Below are 22012 nucleotides of genomic sequence, written 5' to 3'. Positions count from 1 at the left end.
TTATAGGCAATTAATAATCATCATATAGCAATTTACTAGAATACTTAGGTGACCTGAGCAAACTGAGAACAGATTTAAAGACATTACATGGTTAAATTGCATCTGCACCTCTGATGTTGATGGCCAACTTATTGAATATCTGCTCTTAGATAAATTCAAACAATTGTTCAATTATCAGTCTTTGCAAACTTGTATTTATTAAATGTAATATAATAATAATTCATAGTTTGCCTTGAGGTATGTAGACCGAGCTTTAGAGCTTAAAAAGCAATTTTTATTCATACACACGCTTCTTGATCCAACTATGCATTATGTTTGGATTGTCAATATTTTAGACAAACAACCCTATAAGTAGGGCCATAACCACTATTAGAAAAGGTGAGAATTTTGTGTTATGCGGCAACTTCAATGAGCAGAATGAAACAAAATTCTATCCCTTTTCATTTGATCCACAGCAGAAACAGTATATGCATCCAGCATTACCACTGTTTGTAAAGCAGTAATAGAAGTATGAAGAACCAAACATGCTAGAGAGGGGCTTAGTTTTGTGTTGGGAATAGAAGTAGCATGTTGGTGATGCATACAGCCACACTCTCTAGAAGTAATAAGGTGCAGTGTCATATAATGCACAAGCACCCATAATGCATGAAACTGTATTGCAAACAACTCTGTTGCTTTAAGCCTTTTTTCAGAATTTCCTCTGTTTCTAGATATAGCATAAAGCAAAAATCCCATACATATGTCAGGGAATTTTTGACATAACAAAATAATAATTTTAACTTTTCAAATAAATATGAACAATACTGGTTTAAATATGTATGATATAAAGAGAAGGACTAATTCTCACCCCCTCCAATTAAAAACATACCCCACAATGTGTAGGGTTAAATATACTAGCTGCATTCAGCTGATTTAATGTATGTAACTCTGCTTGTACTTGTCACCATTAACCCAGATGAACCTAAACTGCTCTTGAATCTCTTCTTCTCAAGATAAGCTTCTTTTTATAGTCTTCACAGACAGAAGGTTATGACAAATACTTTGAGATGCCTCCAGGGTATACATAAAGTTCAGAAGGTGGTATTTCTAGAGAGAACATTTTATGGGAAGCTGCATAGGGATGCGATCAGCACGAGAATAATGCAGCATTTCTTTAGAGAACATGTAGACCTACAAAATTGCATGTAATGCCAGGTGATTGTTTTTGGTTCCCTATTCTACCTAGGCAAATTACAGAGAGCTGACAGGAACTACCAAGAAAGAACATTTGTAATTTAGCTTTAAAACCTGGGGCAAAATACAATCACAAATATGTGATTTCACTGCATAAATGTTGATCACAAAAGGTATCAATTCATCAATTCCTATTTAAAATTTGAGAAAACCACTGCGTGTTTAATGCCAATCTGCCAGTTCATCATTTTAGAGTCCAAATTCAGTACAATATTTAGTACATTTAGTGTAAGTGATGGTTCACATAATTGTTATTTTTTAAAAAGCTCTCTCACAATAGTGGACTGCGTTAGGAATGAATATTTGCGACTTACTGACCACAGCATGCTAAATAATAGGCATTAGCAATAATTACTACTAGGTATATCATGACCTTGATACATGAGAACGTTCACAGACATTTCGCTGGCTTATTAAATATATACAATTTTGCTAAATATTTACTTGATAAAATTATAAAAAGAATGCAGCTGGTCTTTGGAAAAACAAAAAATGCACACATAAAAACAGAACTTCCCAGCTTGCTCATTGTTTTTCACTATAAGATAAAAATGTGTTGTACTCTAAAAGGATTACACTAGCCCCAAAATTGTTAACACCAGCATACCCAGTCATTGTGAAATTTGCTGATTCATGTCTGCTCTATTGTGTTGTCATTCATTTAGCTGCATAAAAATGTATATTTTAAATAACTTTTATGCCTTCAAAGTCCAACCTACAGGTTCTAGGGGCATCAGAGTTACACTGTATATATATATATATATAAATATATATATATATATATATATATATATATACACTTGATATACACATGATAACCTTTGCCTTTGTGATAGTGAATCATAAAATGTACAAACAATATCTGTTACTAACAGCAACTAACATGTTTCAATTACTTTTGTGTCCTTTAAAAACCTTACCACACATAAAACATGAGTAAGCCAATCTGGATTCAATTGTCAATATTTCAAAGTACAGTAAGCACAGTCCAGAATAAGTGGACTTTTTCCTAATTACTGCTTTTCACAACTCTTTCCGCCATCTTGTCCTCCTTAGGAATGGTATATTATCAGTGCTCCACATTAATATATTAGAAAGAGAAGAGGCAGATTCCCCATACTTTAAACAGCTTTCTAAGATTATGTTTTTATCAAATGGGAGCAAAACCCTATTTTCTTTTTACTACATGGCCAGGATCGATATAATGGAAAAGATAATTAAGACGTTTGAGGAAAAGGGCTATAAAAGAAAGAAATGAGATCACATAATAAACTAGGAGATGCAAAGGAAGAAACACAAAGGGTCAAGCAGCATTGAATGAATAAAAATTACTTCTCCTTTTCATTTATCACTAACTTTATCAACCAGTACAGGGAGATTGAGACAATCTTTTATTAAACACTGGCCTATCCTCCAAAGGTAATAGGACTGCAGTTAAAAAAAACACAAATTCAATATGGATATAGCTCATAAAGGTTCAGGAAACATAAGAAAAGAATAGGCACTTTTAAAGAAGTCATTCTGGGGACACCATTAAAAAAACATTGATTTTAATATTATTAGGTAAGGGTTTTAGGCTTAGTAGATGAGATGCTTTGTAAACAAGATTGTCAATGCATAATTTTTCTTGCATTTAAAATAATGAACTAACAAGGTAGATTTAGATTCTTACAGAAGCCCATTCCTGATGTTTTTTTTCTTTAGGCACAAGCTTTGTAAACCTAAGTGATTGCCACAGACATCTGCAATAAACTTATACATTCTCAGATGTTCCGATTCTAAGAAATGTTTTTTTTTCTCCATTTAAGCCAGCTGCATCCATGCATTTTCTTATTCTTTTTTATTTTTTCTTAGTGGGAGGAAATTAGTGGTGTCGATGAGAACTACAAGCCCATTCGTACCTATCAAGTGTGCAATGTCATGGAGCCGAATCAGAATAACTGGTTACAAACAGGCTGGATTCTGCGGCGGAATGGGCAAAGGATCTTTATCGAGATTAAGTTTACTCTGAGAGACTGCAACAGTATTCCTGGAGTTGTGGGGACATGCAAGGAAACCTTTAACCTTTACTACATTGAATCTGATTATGATCTGGGGAAGAACATCAAAGAAAGCAAGTATGTAAAAATTGACACCATTGCAGCTGACGAAAGCTTTACCCAAGGAGATCTAGGAGAACGTAAAATGAAACTGAATACAGAAGTGAGAGAGATTGGACACCTGAACAAAAAAGGTTTTCACCTAGGATTTCAGGACGTTGGGGCCTGTGTTGCCATAGTCTCTGTACGTGTCTATTATAAAAAGTGTCTCTCCACAGTGCAGAACCTGGCAGTATTTCCGGACACAGTGGCAGAGGCAGCCTTTTCAACACTGGTGGAAGTTAGGGGGACTTGCGTGAATAACTCTGAAGTAGACTTGGATAATCCACCCAGGATGCATTGCAGTGCAGAGGGGGAGTGGCTGGTCCCAATTGGAAAATGTACTTGTAGTGCTGGCTTTGAAGAAAAGGAAGGTAGCTGTACAGGTAAAACTCAGTTTAAAGTTTCTATAGATTCTCTTGACTGACAATGTATTTCTGGTAAATTTATAAAACTCAAAATGCAAGTGAATGTTATATTTCAGTAGCTGATTAGAGATGTAACAGATGATTCAGTAAATAAAACAGATCAATTGCTATAGAACATATCTGCACTGTATACCTCTGTTGATTAACCATTGTCTACAATGAGATATATATATATATATATATATATATATATATATATACATACATTTAGATGTATATGCAGGCTTGTTCATAAAGTGTTAAAGAAGGTTTTATTGTCTAGCTCAAGTGTCTAAATGACCAAATTCTTAACCTAGTTGTGATTCTTGGATGATTATAAACATATGTGGGACTTAATTGCTTTAGCTCAATACTAAACTCTGCTTAGTGTCACACCTAATTCCCACACCATTTACCAACCCAATGCCATCTTTAGTAACCACTGAAAGTTTGATATTGGATTATTTTAAGGTGACCGGGGGGCCTTTTTCTAGTAAAAGAGAGAGTTGAGGACAGATACTGTTGAGGATAGATAGTGACTAACCATTTAATAACCACACGGATTTATGACCAGCTCTCCCCACCTTAATGACCCACTACACATCATTGTATTGTACAGTACAGAATTTTCTATTGTGTTCTGTACTTATGCAAATTAAACAACGTTATTGAGCTGGAGTTTTGTGTTTAGACCTTTTTTCACAATACAGTACAGTAGTTAAGAATGCTTAAAATATTGATTACTTGTGGTTCCTCATTTAACGACCAATTCATTTAACGACCTGGTCGTTAGAACAGAATCTGGTGATTAAGTGAGCAGAGCCTTTATTAAGTCAAAGAAGTTGTGTTCTAGCATTGATAAGATCTTCCATTTTTCTAGTTTATATTCTTAATGCAGAACTATATCGAAAAATCTATCATTGCGGTGTTAAATGCCTGTTTTTTCTTAGGGTACCTGAAAAAGCACTTTTGCTTACCATCTGCCACCCCCATCATCTGGCACTCATCTCTTTATTCTGACACTCTGGTTTGTGAATGAGTGGCATCCTCACTTAGAATGTAGGGCTATTGGTCATGCATTGTACGTGATGAAGTCAAATCTGCAACTTTTGACTGGAGCACCAAAGAAAGAGGGAACCGGACGTTCTTTATAGCCGATATTTGCATTCTGTACTCTATACTTTTTGTGATCTCTGTTGGCTATTCATGTATGTACAATCAGCTTACAGCCAACACAACTTCTGTTAAAGACAATCAGAGGCATGGAAGGAGGAGCCTGGGAGAGTGAGGTATAAAGTAAGTAAGAGTGCTTTTTGCAGGTACCCTAGACAATCACTAGCAGTTAACTCTAACCCAAACCCTTCTGCAAGGGTAGATTTTTTTATTTTCTGGTAGTTCAGCTTTAAAACAGGTGACTGGTTCATTTTAAGCTGTCAGTTAACTCTTGGTGTATATTAATGTAATTTTTGAATGCTGCAAACATTTTTTGATTCCCACTGACGATTTTTATGTAGATGTTATGAGATAGAAAATGTGCACATTTATTATATAGCATATTTTCACATTCCGCAGGTCTGCAGTGATTTGTGTACAACTATTGATAGTATATCTAGTCAACTGACTATATTACCTTATTTTGTTGGACACTTAAATGCCTTCTGCAGGGCTGCATAAACAATGTCAATGACAAACAAATATTTAAGTAAGATAAGACAGGCATACACACATACATGCACAAACTTGAGCAGTATCGTATTTTACCTATTACAGACCCTTTAATCATGATTGTCATAGCTACTACAAATGCAATAGGCAGACATACACAAATGTGTATGTGTCATGTGTTATTACTTACCCAATAGGCAGCCGAATGTAGCATATATGTCTTGCATGAAAGCTAATTATGTCCAGTATAACATGACTGGCCAGTATTGTCTGAAAATATTGTGTAATTAGTTTGCATGTTTATAAAATAACCGTAATGGTGTGGGATAATAATGAACGTTAGATGAATCACTTTCTATTAGAAAATGTGTAATGTCTACTTTCAACTGCTTAGTCCTTTGGCAATAGTAACAAAACAGTGGTATAAACTTTAATTTAGTCTTAATGATTAGAGATGAGAGAAAAATAAAAATCTGCTCTGCCATAATTACTCCTTGTTTTCTACCGCTAGTTAATCCACTCGGTATATGAAGTAATCCAATGCTAATTAATATGATTATGGATTTTTTTTTTTTTGTAAAAACTAAGTTCCTGTTCACACAGGGGTGGCTTTAAAGTCGTCCGACTCTGAAGCCGCTCCTTACAGTACAAGTTCAGCGCAGCTTGCAAAACAAATTTTGTATAGAAGTCAATGCAAGCCGCTCCAAAGTCGCCCCAAAGTAGTACAGGAACTTTTTTCTAAGTCGGAGCCACTTGAGTCGCTCATATTATAACGGTTCCATTGCAATGCATGGAGCACGAATTGTCAGGCTAAGTCGCCTGATAGGTCGCCCCTGTGTGAACTGGCAATTCCAGAAAACGAGGTGTGGTCTTTTGTGGATTAAACAGCCCAGTACATTAGGTGTATAGACGTCTACCCTGATGACTGTAGAGCTGTGAGAATGCAGCCTAACTTTTAAGAAAAATACCTACCCAATGCTTGTGGACACCAGACTCTTAGTTTCTACTGCTTCCTTCTTAAACTGTTATAGGAATCCACTGTAAATGTGCATTCTACTATAAATTAAACACAACCCGTTCTCTCTTGCTCACCCATTTATTAAAATATATTAATGAAAATTACTACATAGGGTCTTGAGGGGAGACTGTATTCTGTCTCCCTCTTCAGATAGCTTGCTAAAGGTTGGAAGTTTACACTATGAATTTGAGTTTGATTCAGATTATATCTTTTAACAATTCACAGTGCTCATGACTGTGTCATTGTGTCATGAGATTCTAGAAGATTCCCATTATGTATTTGTATTACTACTGTTGGTTGAAAAAATCTCAGATGATAACATAAAACCTTTACCAAATAAATAAGCTGTTCACTTTGCAAATTAATTTTCACTTTTGTAAGCTCATTTTTCCTCAGTTTAGTAAAAGGGTGAAATTCACTTTGCAAGTAATACTCAATCACATGCAAGACAAATAAAAACACAATGTTTTTGCCTGCACATGATTCACTAATGGAAGAGAGTATAGCTTTACTAAGCTAATAGAAAAATTAAAATTCACTTGCAAAGTGGGCAGTTTGTTTGCCTTCAATAAATAAACCCTCTAGAGTCCTATAGTCCTATTGAAACATGGTAGGGTTCATTTACTAAGGCAAATAGACTGTTCCCTTTGCATGGGGAGCTGTACATTGCAAGGGAATTTTCTCCAGAGCCTAGTGCATGCACAAAGAATACCGATTCAGTGAAAGGAAAAAAAAAATGTTTGCACATGATTTGATGGTGGAAATCAGCAAAGCTTGACCTCATGCATTAGGGAAAATTCCCTTCCAGAGTGAACAGTCTATTTTCCTTTAGTAAATCAACTCCTGTATCTCTCCTAGTGCAGTAGAGCTCTTAGTACTGTGAGAGCTTTTGTTACACATATTGTTAAAGAGGTTTTCTGTCAGAAAGAAAAGAATAAAAGAATCATGCACATGAGTTTGTTTTGTTTTAACAAACTGTTGAATATAGTAGGAAGTGTAGTGTTTTATTTCTAATAAAGCTTATTTATTACCATGTGTCTTTTTTAAAAACGTTTTATTGCAATGGTGAGCATGTTATGGAATACTTTATTTCACAATTAGAAATGACAGAAACGTAAAGCAGTTCAATGGATAAAAGCATGCGCTTTCATTGTTTTTTTTTTTTTTTTTTTTTTTTTTTTTACATTTTTGAAATTAGCATTGTAATAGCAATAAAAACAATGGTTATTTTTGACAGTCCAATATAACCCTATTATAAAAATCTTCTTTTGAGTTGTGGGTGTGCCTGTTTGGCTGGCCATCTCTTTCATCAGCTTCCCCTTTGCTCATTCATTAGGTTTACTTTTGATTCTCTAAGAACTACATACCCCATGTTACTTGCTGTCTTTTATCAGTGGTGATGCGGTGTGTTTCCTGTACTGACTGCGCCTCTTGAAACTCATCTCAGCTCCTCTGTATTTCAGACAGCAGGCTCTGCGAAATGTGTGACACAAAAGTTAATATTCATAAGATATGGTAAATATGTATCACTGCACTGAAGGACGGAAATGTGTTCTTAAAAAAAGAACGCTTTCAGACTTCAAGATCATTTGGATTAATAAAAGTAGGTTATAAATAAATGCAACTGGAAATTAATACACAACTTTCAATTTTGACCATAGATACATTTTCCCTTTTAGGCAAAATGCATATAATCTCTCAACCAATGTGTTTTTACCACTCCCTGGGGTTCCAGTAGTATGGAAGAACCTGAGATCTGACAGCATCAGTTTATTTGATGTAAGGGCATAGGTCATATTGCTTTGAATTAGCCCGGAGAGGAACATAGCATGCTTATGTCTCAACAATTAAAAGAAAATGTACTGCCTATATACGAGGAGTGTGCTGGGCTGCTTTTTTAAAAATGTTTCAAAAAATACTTTTGTCAGTATCCAGTGTGAACCTCTAATGACATACAAATATTTGTTTTCACATGATAATTACTAAGCTAGGTATTTACCTTGCAATATTATATTTTCTTGAGCAAGTTAGAATTATCTATATGATTTGTAACCAAGAAAAATGCAACCCCACAATAATAATAATTTGGTTATTACTGCAACTAACTAGGAATTACATTCCAAAATGGTTTCAAATCTGTGTTTGGAAGTGGCTTGCTACTGACTGTGTATGATACTGTTGTTCAAGTGCTTCTCACACTGTCACCATAAATCTTGAAGGATTTCTATCCACTTTAAGCCTTAAGCCCAACTGTTAGCATTTGATTCTACCTCAGTTGTTCCTATATTCCTTTATACGTCCTGTAGGCTTGATAACTGTTTACAGATATACCCCACTTTTAAGTACACAATGGGGTTTATTTACACAAGCTGGAAAGTTCAAAATCAGGCTCACTTCTGCATAGAAACCAACGAGCTTCTAACTCCAGCTTGTTCAATTAAGCTTTGGTAAAAAAATAAAAACAACTGCAAGCGCATTGGTTTCTATGCAGAAGTGAGCCCGATTTTGCACTTTCCAGCTTTAGTAAATAAACCCCATTGTGTACTTAAAAGTGGGGTATGCCTGTAATTACATTGGCAGTATTGCAAATATATGGTATGAATAAGGTATAAATAGTGCATAAACCCATATCAACCAACTACACTGCACTTTTCTGTTTTTGGGTTAGTAAAATGTTTATTCTCATTGGTTGTTCTGTACAGTAAATTATATGTGGTTGCTATACACTTTTGCTCTTTGCTTTGTAAAAGGAGCCTAATGAAATGCACAGCTAGCTGCAAAAATAGATGGGTGCTCTCTGAACCAAGATTCTAAGGCTAGCTCAATTACATTTCCAGGATGTTTTTACATTTTTTGAGTTTTCCATTTAAAAATGATGCTGAGAGAAATTATGATTGTAACCCATCACAATTATTTAAAGACATTTCTATGAGTTGAAATTATTTTGTGAATGGTTATATGGAAACTACACTTAATTGCTGTTTGCACAATGCCATCACATGGAGCCTTATATATTAAAATTATTTTTTTTACCAGTTCCCATATTGTTACATGAAAATAAGCATTTGTACAGCAGTTTTTTCTTTATTTAATTCAATAGAACAATGTTTTTTCTCCAGTAAATGCAATTGATCTTTCTCAATGATTGTTATTTATTTAGCAAAATACATATTGTAAGCACCTTGGGATCAGCCTGTTGAGAATGCTGTGATTGTAACCATAAAAATTTAGCACCAATGAAAAAAATGTTAATGTAGATATTTGGTCAATCATTTTTGCAAAGTGCTCTTCAAACAAGTGAAACAAAAACTTTCTAATTTCCCTGTTCCCGAACACATGTTATCTTTTTTACATATTAAAATAAATGGCATTGTTACTTGATGAAAGCATATTTTAAAGTCTCCTTTTCTTTTGTTAATATTTATACTGTTATGTATAGAAAAAAAATAGTACTTTGACAGTTAATTTGGTGTGCTAAATTAATATATTTCCATAAAGGAAAATATTACCTTCTTCAACATGACCTGGTTCTTCTCAAAACTCTGCTGTTCTAGGCGGTAAAACCATTTTACAGTTTGTACATTTGTTGAGTGAAAATTGTTCATATGCCTCTCTTTTACTACTCAATTATATGATCTGCTGTAAAAAAAAAAAAAAAAAAAAACAGCTTGTAGATTTAACAAATAGATCTGATATATGGTGTTTATGGACATGTTTCCACTACTACATCTATACACACATAAGCATAAATTAAACTCAGCTTTCAAAAGGTGAACATTCATAACAAAGGACAAAACAGGCTAAGAAAAACCTAGGGATATCCATTAAAAATAACATTCAGTATTCATCAATAACAAGCAGCAGTTGCAAATTACTTGTAAGGAAAAATCTGGAATACAGGGAATAGTTTTAAGCACTGCATTTTAAGAAGTATGTAGGAGTTTATAAGCAGACAACTAAATTAACAGTGTGATGAGAAATCCTACTTACAATTATAAAAATTAGATTTTAAAAAAGCAGCAATATGGCTTCAGTCTCTTGGTGGTGCCAAAATCCCAGTATTTACTGTACATTACAAAGGAAAAAGTGAGTGAGGGGGACTTTAAAGGCACCATATATTTTAAACAAACCAATGTATAAAATCAACAAAGCTTTATTGTCATGCGTAGTGCATATAGTCTCCACATGTCTGGCATATTTCAAGAACTGTCCATCACGAGTAATATATTAGACCTTTATGATAAGTATAAAGAGCATAATAAAATATGTATACAAAAGAAAATTAGTTCAGACACTTAGGATCCTACCATTGAAGTTAATAAATCACCCAAAATGTATATTTTAAATTTTTTGAGCATTTCTGACCTACTCTATAAGTCCAATTTTCTGATAGCTTAGTTTATGATACCATGTACTTACTGGTGGGCAGTTATAAAAACTGGAGCAAACAGAATCTGGAGCAGTTCTGTGCGATATCATGGATTCGGGATGGAGAAATGAGCCTGTAGCATCCTTTATACCCAGTTACAGTTTGGGAGTAGTTTCCCCTGCAATGTCTACACCTTTCCTTCACCTTTCCCATACCAGCACCCCTCCTGCACATTAACACATCTTAATGCTCAGGAGAGGTGTAGGTGTGGGAAAGGTGCAGACATTGAAGGGGAAACTATTCCAAAACTGTAAGGCCGCGTACACACGCGGGGACTGTTCGCTGAAACTTTGTTCGTCAAACAGTTGCCGCAACAGTCCGCTCAAAATTTGCATGAGCGGACTTGCCCACACACGAGCGGACTGTTTCAGCGAACTGTTTGCCAAACAGTTCGCTCAACTTTTTAAATGAACGGACTCGCCCACGTAAGGCGGAGGCAAGTCCGCCCATTTCGAGCGCGTGTACAGGTAGGCGGGGCCCGCGAAGGAGACGTCGCGGGCACCGCCGCCTGGAATGGACTTAAAGGGGAACCCCAACGCCGAAAAAAATCGGCGTGGGGGTTCCCCCAAAGTCCACAACAGACCCTTGTCCGAGCACGCTACCCGGCCGGCCAGGAAAGGGGGGGCGAGCGAGCGCGCCCCCCCTCCTGAGCCGTACCAGGCCGCGTGCCCTCAACATGGGGGGTGCCTTGGGGAAGGGGGGGCCGCGCGGCCCCCCCACCCCAAAGCACCTTGTCCCCATGTTGATGAGGACAAGGGCCTCTTCCCGACAACCCTGGCCGTTGGTTGTCGGGGTCTGCGGGCGGGGGGCTTATCGGAATCCGGGAGCCCCCTTTAAGAAGGGGGCCCCCGGATACCGGCCCCCCACCCTATGTGAATGAGTATGGGGTACAATGTACCCCTACCCATTCACCTGTAAAATAAAAGTACCCAAAAAAACACACAACACACGAGAAAAAATATTTTATTGCACAGCTCCGGGGGTCTTCCGTCTTCGGGGGTCTTCTCGCCGGACTCCTCCGCTATCTTCGTGTAGCTCTTTTGCTAGCGGAGGAGTCCGGCTTTCTTCCTCCCCGCCGCCGGCCTCTTCTCCCGACTTCGGGGGTCTTGTCCCCCTCTTCGGTTCTTCTGCCGGGCCACCGCGCCTTCTTGTAGCTCTTTTGCAGGCGGTGGCCCGGTCTTCTGTCGCCGCCGCCTTCCGTTATTCTGCCGGGCCACCGCGCCTTCTTATAGCTCTTTTGCAGGCGGTGGCCCGGTCTTCTGTCGCCGCTGTCGCCGTCGCCGCCTTCCGTTCTTCTTCTTCTTCTTGTTCTTCTTCTTCTTCTCCAGGAGATGTTGACACGACGCTCTCTCCGGCCGGAATGCCAGAGCCGCCCTGCGCTGCCACTTATATAGTGACAATGGGGCGGTGTCACATGGTATATGTCACATGGGTTGGTCACATGGGTTGATGTCACATGGTGACCCCACCCCCTTACGATGTCATAGTCCCCATGTGACATCAACCCATGTGACCAACCCATGTGACATATACCATGTGACACCGCCCCATTGTCACTATATAAATGGCAGCGCAGGGCGGCTCTGGCATTCCGGCCGGAGAGAGCGTCGTGTCAACATCTCCTGGAGAAGAAGAAGAAGAACAAGAAGAAGAAGAAGAACGGAAGGCGGCGACGGCGACAGCGGCGACAGAAGACCGGGCCACCGCCTGCAAAAGAGCTATAAGAAGGCGCGGTGGCCCGGCAGAAGAACGGAAGGCGGCGGCGACAGAAGACCGGGCCACCGCCTGCAAAAGAGCTATAAGAAGGCGCGGTGGCCCGGCAGAAGAACCGAAGAGGGGGACAAGACCCCCGAAGTCGGGAGAAGAGGCCGGCGGCGGGGAGGAAGAAAGCCGGACTCCTCCGCTAGCAAAAGAGCTACACGAAGATAGCGGAGGAGTCCGGCGAGAAGACCCCCGAAGACGGAAGACCCCCGGAGCTGTGCAATAAAATATTTTTTCTCGTGTGTTGTGTTTTTTTTTTGGGTACTTTTATTTTACAGGTGAATGGGTAGGGGTACATTGTACCCCATACTCATTCACATAGGGTGGGGGGCCGGTATCCGGGGGCCCCCTTCTTAAAGGGGGCTCCCGGATTCCGATAAGCCCCCCACCCGCAGACCCCGATAACCAACGGCCAGGGTTGTCGGGAAGAGGCCCTTGTCCTCATCAACATGGGGACAAGGTGCTTTGGGGTGGGGGGGCCGCGCCCCCCCCCCTTCCCCAAGGCACCCCCCATGTTGAGGGCACGCGGCCTGGTACGGCTCAGGAGGGGGGGCGCGCTCGCTCGCCCCCCCTTTCCTGGCCGGCCGGGTAGCGTGCTCGGACAAGGGTCTGTTGTGGACTTTGGGGGGACCCCCACGCCGATTTTTTTCGGCGTTGGGGTTCCCCTTTAAGTCCATTCCAGGCGGCGGAGCCCGCGACGTCTCCGTCGCGGGCCCCGCCTACCTTCACACGCGCTCGAAATGAGCAGACTTTCCTCCGAGCGGGAACAGTTTGCTCATTTCGAAAGTAGCCTACACACGGGCGGACTGTTCGCTCAAACAAAGTTTCAGCGGACAGTTTTTCGGAATTTCCGAAAGACTTTGTCCGTCAAACTGTCCGCTGAAACTGTCCGCTGAAAGCCCACACACGGGCGGACTGTCCGCTGAAACACTGTTCAGCCGACAAAGTTGGGCGAACAGTCCGCCCGTGTGTACGCGGCCTAACTGGGTATAAAGGATGCTAAAGGCTCATTTCACCATCCCGAATCCATGGTATCGAGTATTACATCCGAAGATTGTTGAATATTTAACCCTTTTGGGGTTGATGCTGTTTGGCCAAGCATGAGAGTGCAAGGCATTGCTATTTGACGGTATCACACTATCTGGAGTTTATTTTCTCTACATATTACGATTTTTATTGGACTTCTATCTGATAGGATGTCGTTTTAAGGGGGTGACTGCCTTTTTGCCAAAACATGAGAGTGTGAGGCAATACTAGTTGGTGAGTGTACATCTGACTGGGGAAGTGGTGGCATATTTACTCACATGGTGTGGTGACAGTTGGAAGCTAAGCAACAAAGTGTTTGATTATTAATCTACTCATGGACTATTAATCTATCTACACCTTATCACTGTGGGGGGGGGGGGGTTTATATAAGTTATTTTATTATCTCTTAGTGCTACTATTTATCTTCACTATACATATAGGTAATTTACTGCTTTTTAATATTTTTTTTCATAGTGGCTGCTATATACATTTATTATTACTGAATGGTTCTGTGGCATGGTGCTTTGATCTTTGTTGGTGGCACATTTTAAAGATCTCCTTATTCTAAGTTTACCGAATGCTCCGAATAACGAAACAAAATTTGTCCACATTTCCAAAATTCTAATTGAAATTTGAATAAAATTTTACATCAAATTCCAGTCGAATGTAAACATGTTTCTGAAATCAAAGACTGTGTGTTATTAGAGTACCATTTCTAAATAATGCTGTTTTAGTTAAGCCAAAGGTGATTTAAAGAGTCATTGCAATCATTTGATGAAGATTTTTCTTTTGTTTGTTCACTTTGCCACATTCAAATCGAAAAAAAAAAGGAAAGTTTTTGATTCTGCCAATTGAAAAGTTATCAATTCGAATGTTTCAAGTCAAAATCTGTAAATTCTAAGAAAATTAGAAAAAGACAAAAAAATCGGAATATGAATCCTGAATACGAATTCAACAAAATCAACGAAATTTGATGAAATTAAATACTTTATTTATTATACCTTATTTTTGGACTGGGGATGATTTTACCCATATAATGACATGCTATGCGTTACTTAAATAAATCAGAGTTTTAAGGATTTTACACTATTGGCGTTTATCTTTATATTGATACATTCCACTGGACATCTTGCTTCGGGATCGGAGGAGTATCACTCAGAGGTGACTGCTGGATGATTCCTCTTGTTCTTTGATGTGGAACAGCAAGCGTGGATGGAACATATAAGATACACAAGCCTTATTTGACCCCCTGTAATAGGTGGTCAATATGCTCTGGTAAGGGTACACCCTTTATTATGGTGGTGGTTATCACAAGGTGAATGAATTAACCACTTCAGCCCTGGAAGATTTGGCTGTTTGGTCATTTTTTGTGATATGGCACCACGTCGCTTTAACTGACAATTGCACAGTCGTGCGACGCTGTACCAAAATTTATGTCTTTATGGAGCTTTCTTTTGGTGGCATTTGAGCACCTCTGCATTTTTTCTTTTTTGTGCTATAAAACAAAGGAAGAGTGACAATTAAAAAAAAAAACACAACATCTTTTACTTTTTGCTATAATAAATATTCCAAATAAAAAAAAAAAAAATGTTTTCCTCAGTTTAGGCTGATATGTATTCTTCTACATATTTTTGGTAAAAAAATCGCAATAAGCATATATTCATTGGTTTGTGCAAAAGTTATAGCATCTACAAATTGAGGAACAGAGTTATGGCATTTTTATTATAATTTTGTTTTACTAGTAATGGCAGTGATCAGCAATTTTTATCATGACTGCAATATTGTGACAGACAAATCGGACACTTTTGACACATGTTTGGGACCATTGGCAATTATACAGTGATCAGTGCTATAAAAATGCACTGATTACTGTTTAAATGACACTGGCAGGGAAGGGGTTAACATTAGGGGGCGATCAAGGATTAAATGTGTTCCCAGGGTGTGTTCTAACTGTAGGGGGATGGGACTGATTAGGGGAGGAGAGAGATCGGTGTTTATACTTAGTATGAACACACAATCTGTCTCCTCTCCCCTGAGAGGACTGGGATGTGTGTGTTTACAGCTTGTACAGCTACAATGGCTCGTGCAGGGGAGCCAACCTGCTGCAGTATGACTGAGGCGGCTGGTCCAGAAGTGGTTAAAATGAAGGCATTACACTGATGACAGTTGGAAGACACATGGACTCATTGTTTTACATTTTTATTCATATGTATATTCACAATTATATATTTATTATTTATGTGATCATCATATCTCACATCAGTGGTACTGTTATACACAAGTTTAATATGTTTACATAAGCACAGTTTACTTTAATTTTTACATTATTAAATATTAGGGGCGGGTGTAACATTAGAAGCATCAAAGGAATCACTAAAGAGACAAGTTTGTATCAACATGCCCATTTCAGCCTTTGTAGCCACCTCTTTATCTTCCCAATTAATCCTCATGCTTGAAAGTGCTTAGACTTATGACAATTCCTTTTCAGAAGAGTTTATATGAATGGAGTGTTTCATGATATTTACTTTACCAGCCAAGGATGTCTCCGTGGAGTCACAATAGATGAATGAAATGGCACAAGAATCAGGTGATGTTTTCCTGCATCGGCATTTGGTATGACAACTCAAATCCCGCTCTTCAGCTAGGAAAGAAAAAACGTCTCTACCAAATGACCTATTAACTTTTTAGCTACTCTCAAGCCACGCTAAGTTTGGTTCATCTAAACAGACCAGAAGATCTGATACAATTAATCACAGTCCTCTTGGGAGTTAATTTGTACTGTCTTGCTGTTTCCTACACATTTCAGAGCTGCTGCAGATCAAACCTAGCATGCTGACTTTTTTATTTTTTAACAAATGACAGATAAGCGTTAGCACCCCTAGTTAATTGAAATTGTAACTAATATTTTTCTAATGATCAAATTAAAACCCTAATTTATCATTAAAAACAAATTAATATTTTGATGCATTCACACATATTCTGCTGAGCTCAGCTTTTTTTTTAGGTCCAAGAGATGGAGGTATTGGCAAAATCATGATTGTTAATAAGTATAGTTGCCTGAATACAGATATAGCAGCTAACTATGGTTGTGCTAGGAGAGGTAGCTCAAGATGAGCCTGCCATGTCCAAGAAATGTGTACTTACATCTCTGATACACTGTAATGCTTGCAACCAGCTGTGCTTATTTTCAATTTAATTCCTTTGGGTTCAAAGAGGGACTTCAGTTTTGCAACCAGGTGGTATGCTGAAAACTACTTCTTTGCATGTAGGGTTTAAGCTCTGCCATCTCCTGGCATTACAGCATAACTAAAAGCAAAACAGTTTTAAAGCTTTGGATAAAGTGGAGAGAGATTAAAACACCTTTCCATTTTTTTAATGTGGTCTGTGTGCCTGCTAGGGAGTTTCAGTATCTCTATTTGTCATGTGCACAGTTATTATCAAAAGTGAAGGTAGAAGAAACTTACACATGTTGGGTTGTTCCCAGAAAAGTAATAGAGTGGAAATCTTCCAATGGGGACACTAGTTCTGGTGACCTGGGGGGGGGGGGGGTTGACTTAATTTGCAGGGATTTCCTCTCACTTCCTGTTGTGGCTATTGGACAGGAAGTAGGGGGTGAAACGGATCAAAAAACTCATGGATCGTATCGTTCCTCGGATCAGAGTCATAGATCGGATCATTTTTCGGATCAGCAAATAATAATTGAATTTGCAAAAACCTGTGAAAAATCCACTACCATATAGTCCACACTGTATTATTGACTTGGTACGGCTGAGCATGGCTGGGTATGGCTGGGTATCGCCGAGTATGGCTGGGTATTACCGGGCATGGTAGAGTATGGCTGGGTATGGCAGGATATGGCAGGGTATTGGTAGAGTATTGGCAGGGTATGGCAGAGTATTGGCAGGGTATGGCAGAGTATTGGCAGGGTATTGCAGAGTATTGGCAGAGTATGGCAGGGTATTGCAGAGTATTGGCAGAGTATGGCAGGGTATTGCAGAGTATTGGTAGAGTATGACAGGGTATTGGCAGAGTATGGAGGGATGGCTGTGACTGCAATTGTCACAGAGCAGCGCTGTGGGCACTACCGATACAGCCCACGGCGCTGCTGCCCTCCGATCTCTCCCCTCCACTGTACAGATCAGTACATAGAGGGGATAGAGGAGGTTTGTTTACAAGTGATCGGCATTACATTGTAAATGGCCGACAGGTGCACCAAGATGGGTGCCGTTCCGGAGCTAGGCTGAAGCCATGGCCTTTCCTAAGGCCGCAGAGTGCTCCATGGATTGCGCCGTGTGCCGATCCGAACAGGGTGACCCGTTCGGATAACGGATCAGTGATGATCTGTTGCATCCCTAACAGGAAGTGAACGGAAATCTCCCCACTGGGACACATATGGCAAAAAAAACTGACAGGGGTTATAACCTTCCCTTTCTCTATCTAGAATTAGAAAAAAAGTTTTGCCTATGCTTTAAATTTAACTCCCCACACTTTAACTGTACACAGCGAGATACTGGAATTTGTTGACCTCCTTAGGCACATTGTATTCAATGACACTTTACTAGGAAAGTTAGTTTATAAACTTTGGTGGAGTAGACAGTTTCACGTTCACCTGCCGTGACTAGGGGAAATAATTCTGTTTAAGCTAATTTAGTCATTTATAATATTAATTAGAAAAAAACATTTTTATGCTTTCCAGATGTTGCTAGATGCGAAAGGTGTTTAACATACATTTTCAGATAATGAATTGTAGAACATACTATTGAAATATTTATGTATACTTTGCATAAGTTAATGTCTGTTTAATTAAAGGAATTTAGAAGTGTAATTAAAGTTATCAAAGATATTAAATTCTTGTAAGATGTAAAGCCATGATTAAAATCAGAGGCAATGTATTGAACTGCTATGATAATTAATATGGATGATTTTTAATTTGTCTCTCTTAACACAGTTTGTGTTGTTTTGAAGTAATGCTTAGTTGGTCCCTTTCTATTAAGTAGATATAAAGATAAAATAATCTAAAGTCCCATATTTTGATATTACAGAATTTGACAAATTTGCATGCCAATTGGCTATAAAACACTGTTCTGCTTATTGCCTCCCACCCCAGCGTCAAGCCCTAACCCACCAATTCACATTAGCTGCTCATGCCTTTGAAAAAGAGTAAAAGTGGAGACATTGAGGTTAATTTAATAAAGGCAAACAAGTTATTGACTTTTCAAGGGAGTTTTAACTTTGCATGGGGATTTTTCCCTTAGCCCTTTCACTTACACTATATAGTGCTACCTCCCAGCAAGAAGAAAAACAACACCCAAACTTTTTGAAAAGGACAGCTGCACTTCCTGTACTAAACATGTAAGCAGACTCTGCATGCTATAGAAGTGAAAACTACTGCACAACCACCCTAGTAAACCTAAAATGTAAATGTATGCATAATGAGTTCTAGTTCCATCCAATGCGTTGCTTCCAATTTACATTGTCAGGAGCAACGCAAGACTTTAAAAAGTGTTTTTAACTCAAAATTATCTCCCCACCTATGGAGCATATATACACAAACTAAGAGCAGGCTCACTTGGAGGCAGCCCACCCTTCACAAAAACTTGAAACTCTTTATCCACTGTATCCAAAATTTAAATACATTTTGGCTTGAGGTAGGCTTCTGTACTTTCCCTATGAAGCAGTAGCCAACATTCTTGTTTATTATCAACTTATAAATTTACATTAATCTCAAATAAGCAATAGAGAAAACAGTTTTCATCAGTATTGGCAAGTCAATAGACTTTCACTGACAAAGAGAAATAGCAAAGTGCTGTCACTGTGCCACACTACTAAGCAAGCTGCATGGCTTGGGTGGCTCCATGGACACACAACTCTTTAAGAAAGATATTGCACAAAGAAAATTAAGGGAGTTTATGATTAGGCTGATTTGCATCCAAATTGTAATTACCCATTTTAATATTATTAATGCGGCTGAGCCACGTAAAAGCGGTTTTGGACCACTGCAACAAGTCCGCCTTGATCACATGCAATAAGGGGGGGGGAAATTGGCGGCATATAAGGCATCAAAACGGTCGGTCAACTGGATGCCCAGGTATTTGATAGAAGACGTGGCCCAGGTAAAGGGGAATGCCAAGCGCAAGTGGTCCGCTTGAGGCGAAGCGAGGTGAATAGGTAAAATCTCCGATTTGGAAAGGTTGATCTTGAAATTGGATAACTCACCAAAAGTCCTCAGCTCCTTCAACAGAACCGGCAACGAGATCAGGGGTTCAGAGAGATAAAAGAGCACATTGTCCGCATACGCCGACAGTTTGTGCTCCGTCATCCCAACCTTCAGGCCTCTAATGTCTGCATTCGCCCTCACCCTGCATAGCAGTGGTTCCAGTACCAAGGCAAAAAGGAGGGGAGACAGAGGACACCCCTGTCTCGTGCCGTTTCGAATCGGGAACCGGGAGGAAAGCACCCCATTCACCTTCACCTGCGCACACGGAGTGGAGTACAAGGCCATAATCGAGGACAGCATACGCGTCCCCAACCCCTGAGCCACCAGTACCGCCCGCAAATACCCCCAGTCGACGCGGTCAAACGCCTTTTCGGCGTCCGTCGAAAGAACGATACAAGGTTTAGGATTAGGACTGTTACGTGCCCAATGAATAAGTTGGATTGCCCTGATGGAGTTATCTCTCACCTCCCTGCCACGAATAAACCCTGCCTGGTCTGGGTGGATAATTTGGGGCATAAGACCCCCAAGTCTGTTTGCCAAGACTTTTGCTAGGATCTTAATATCGACGTTAAGGAGGGAAATCGGTCGATAGCTCTGGGGGACGGTAGGATCCTTGCCCTCTTTCGGCAACACCGTAATGTGTGCCAACAGCGCCTCGGTAGGAATGGGCTTCCCCTCTGCGATGGAATTAAAGTAGGTGCACATATGTGGCGACAAGAGGGGCAGAAAAATCTTATAGTAGGAACCAGAAAAACCATCCGGTCCCGGGCTCTTGCCCTTGGGTAGGGATTTCACCGCTAGCGCAATTTCCTCCGGCGAAATCGGCCGCTCCAAGTCGACGCATTGTTCCTCCGTAAGTGTAGGGACTCTCGCCGACGCTAAAAATTCTTGAATGGCAACAGACCTGGGAGGCTGAGCGTGCGTGGGTGAGACCGGGGAAAGGTTATAAAGTTGGGCGTAAAATTCCTGAAACCCTGAGGCAATCTTGTTGGATTGGACCCAAACAGCACCCGAGGGGGAACGGAGCTTCTGTACATAAGCCTGAGCATGCTTCTTGCGGAGGGCCCTGGCCAGCATACGGCCGCATTTGTTACCATGTTCATAGTATCTATGAGAGAGATGTCTAGCCTGCCTATTCGTGTGTCGATCTAATAAACGTGAAAACAGGTCACGCAATTCAAAAAGCTTCTGCTTGGCCGCTGGGCTCCCCCCCTGTTTATGGGAGAGCTCTGCTGCCTGCAAGGCGGCCAGAACCCTGTTGAAATCCGCTTGACGTGCTTTCTTAATTTGGGAACCCAATGATATCAGTTCCCCTCTAATCACGGCCTTGTGCCCCTCCCAGAGCACATCCGCACCTATCCCATCCGAGGCGTTTTCCCTAAAATAGTGGGAGATGGTCTCCGATACCTTAGCAACCGCAGCAGAGTCATCCAGGAGATTTTCGTTCAGTCTCCATGTCCAGGCCCTATGGGGACTAGATGGTAACCGAATGGTCACGCCAACCGGTGCATGGTCCGAAAGGGTGATGCTGCCAATGGATGCCGTCTGCAGAAGCTCAAGCGTGGGACGGTCAACATAGACATGGTCTATGCGCGTGTATACGTCATGGACGGTCGAGTAATAGCTAAAGTCTCGTCCCTAGGGATATAAGATCCTCCAGGAATCAAGTAAAAGGTGTGCCTGCAGCGATTTGCGAAAGTGTTTGAAAAAAGCATGGGAGTGTGAGGGTCGGGTGCTCGAAGTGTCGAGCAGAATGTCTGGGCAGACATTAAAGTCCCCGCCTAAAATTAAATACCTGGCTTTAAAGTCTGTCAATAGGTCAAGGGTAGTGTCCAGGAAGGTAAGCTGATCAGAGTTGGGGGCGTATAGAGAGGCGAATGTGTACATGCACCCAGCTATGGTGCCCTTTAGGAAAACAAATCGGCCCTGAGGGTCAATTTTGCTGTCCACTAGCTGAAAGGGGCACGTCTTATGGAACGCTATGTTAGTCCCTCTGGACTTGGCCCTAGGAGATGTACTGTGAAACCATTGAGTAAACATATGGGTGGGCAACCTGGGTAGGGAAAGGCTGGTGAAATGTGTCTCCTGCAGGAAGACCACTTGGGCCCTCAACTTTTT

The 22012-nt window shown here is 40.1% G+C and overlaps 1 protein-coding gene and 1 long non-coding RNA gene across 2 annotated transcripts in view; one reads left to right on the top strand and one right to left on the bottom strand.

The window, feature by feature from the left end:
• Nucleotides 1–22012, top strand: part of EPHA10 (EPH receptor A10) — a 943825-nt gene that overhangs the window by 113541 nt on the left and 808272 nt on the right. The window contains exon 3 of the mRNA XM_077481808.1: nt 3088–3757. Within this exon, the coding sequence (XP_077337934.1) occupies nt 3088–3757 (670 nt within the window). The remainder of the gene's footprint in view (nt 1–3087; nt 3758–22012) is intronic.
• Nucleotides 7527–22012, bottom strand: part of LOC143982795 (uncharacterized) — a 36461-nt gene continuing 21975 nt past the window's right edge. The window contains exons 3-4 of the long non-coding RNA XR_013274512.1: nt 9971–10100; nt 7527–7934 (exon numbers count right to left, since the gene is read on the bottom strand). This is a non-coding gene — a long non-coding RNA (uncharacterized LOC143982795). The remainder of the gene's footprint in view (nt 7935–9970; nt 10101–22012) is intronic.

The sequence above is a fragment of the Lithobates pipiens genome, unplaced genomic scaffold (genome assembly GCF_037356315.1).
Source record: "Lithobates pipiens isolate NorthernLeopardFrog02 unplaced genomic scaffold, aLitPip1_a1.2 Scaffold_16, whole genome shotgun sequence".
In the NCBI taxonomy this organism is placed as follows: domain Eukaryota; kingdom Metazoa; phylum Chordata; class Amphibia; order Anura; family Ranidae; genus Lithobates; species Lithobates pipiens.
Note: the sequence above shows the minus strand (reverse complement) of the source record. Positions and strands in the feature narration are given on the sequence as shown.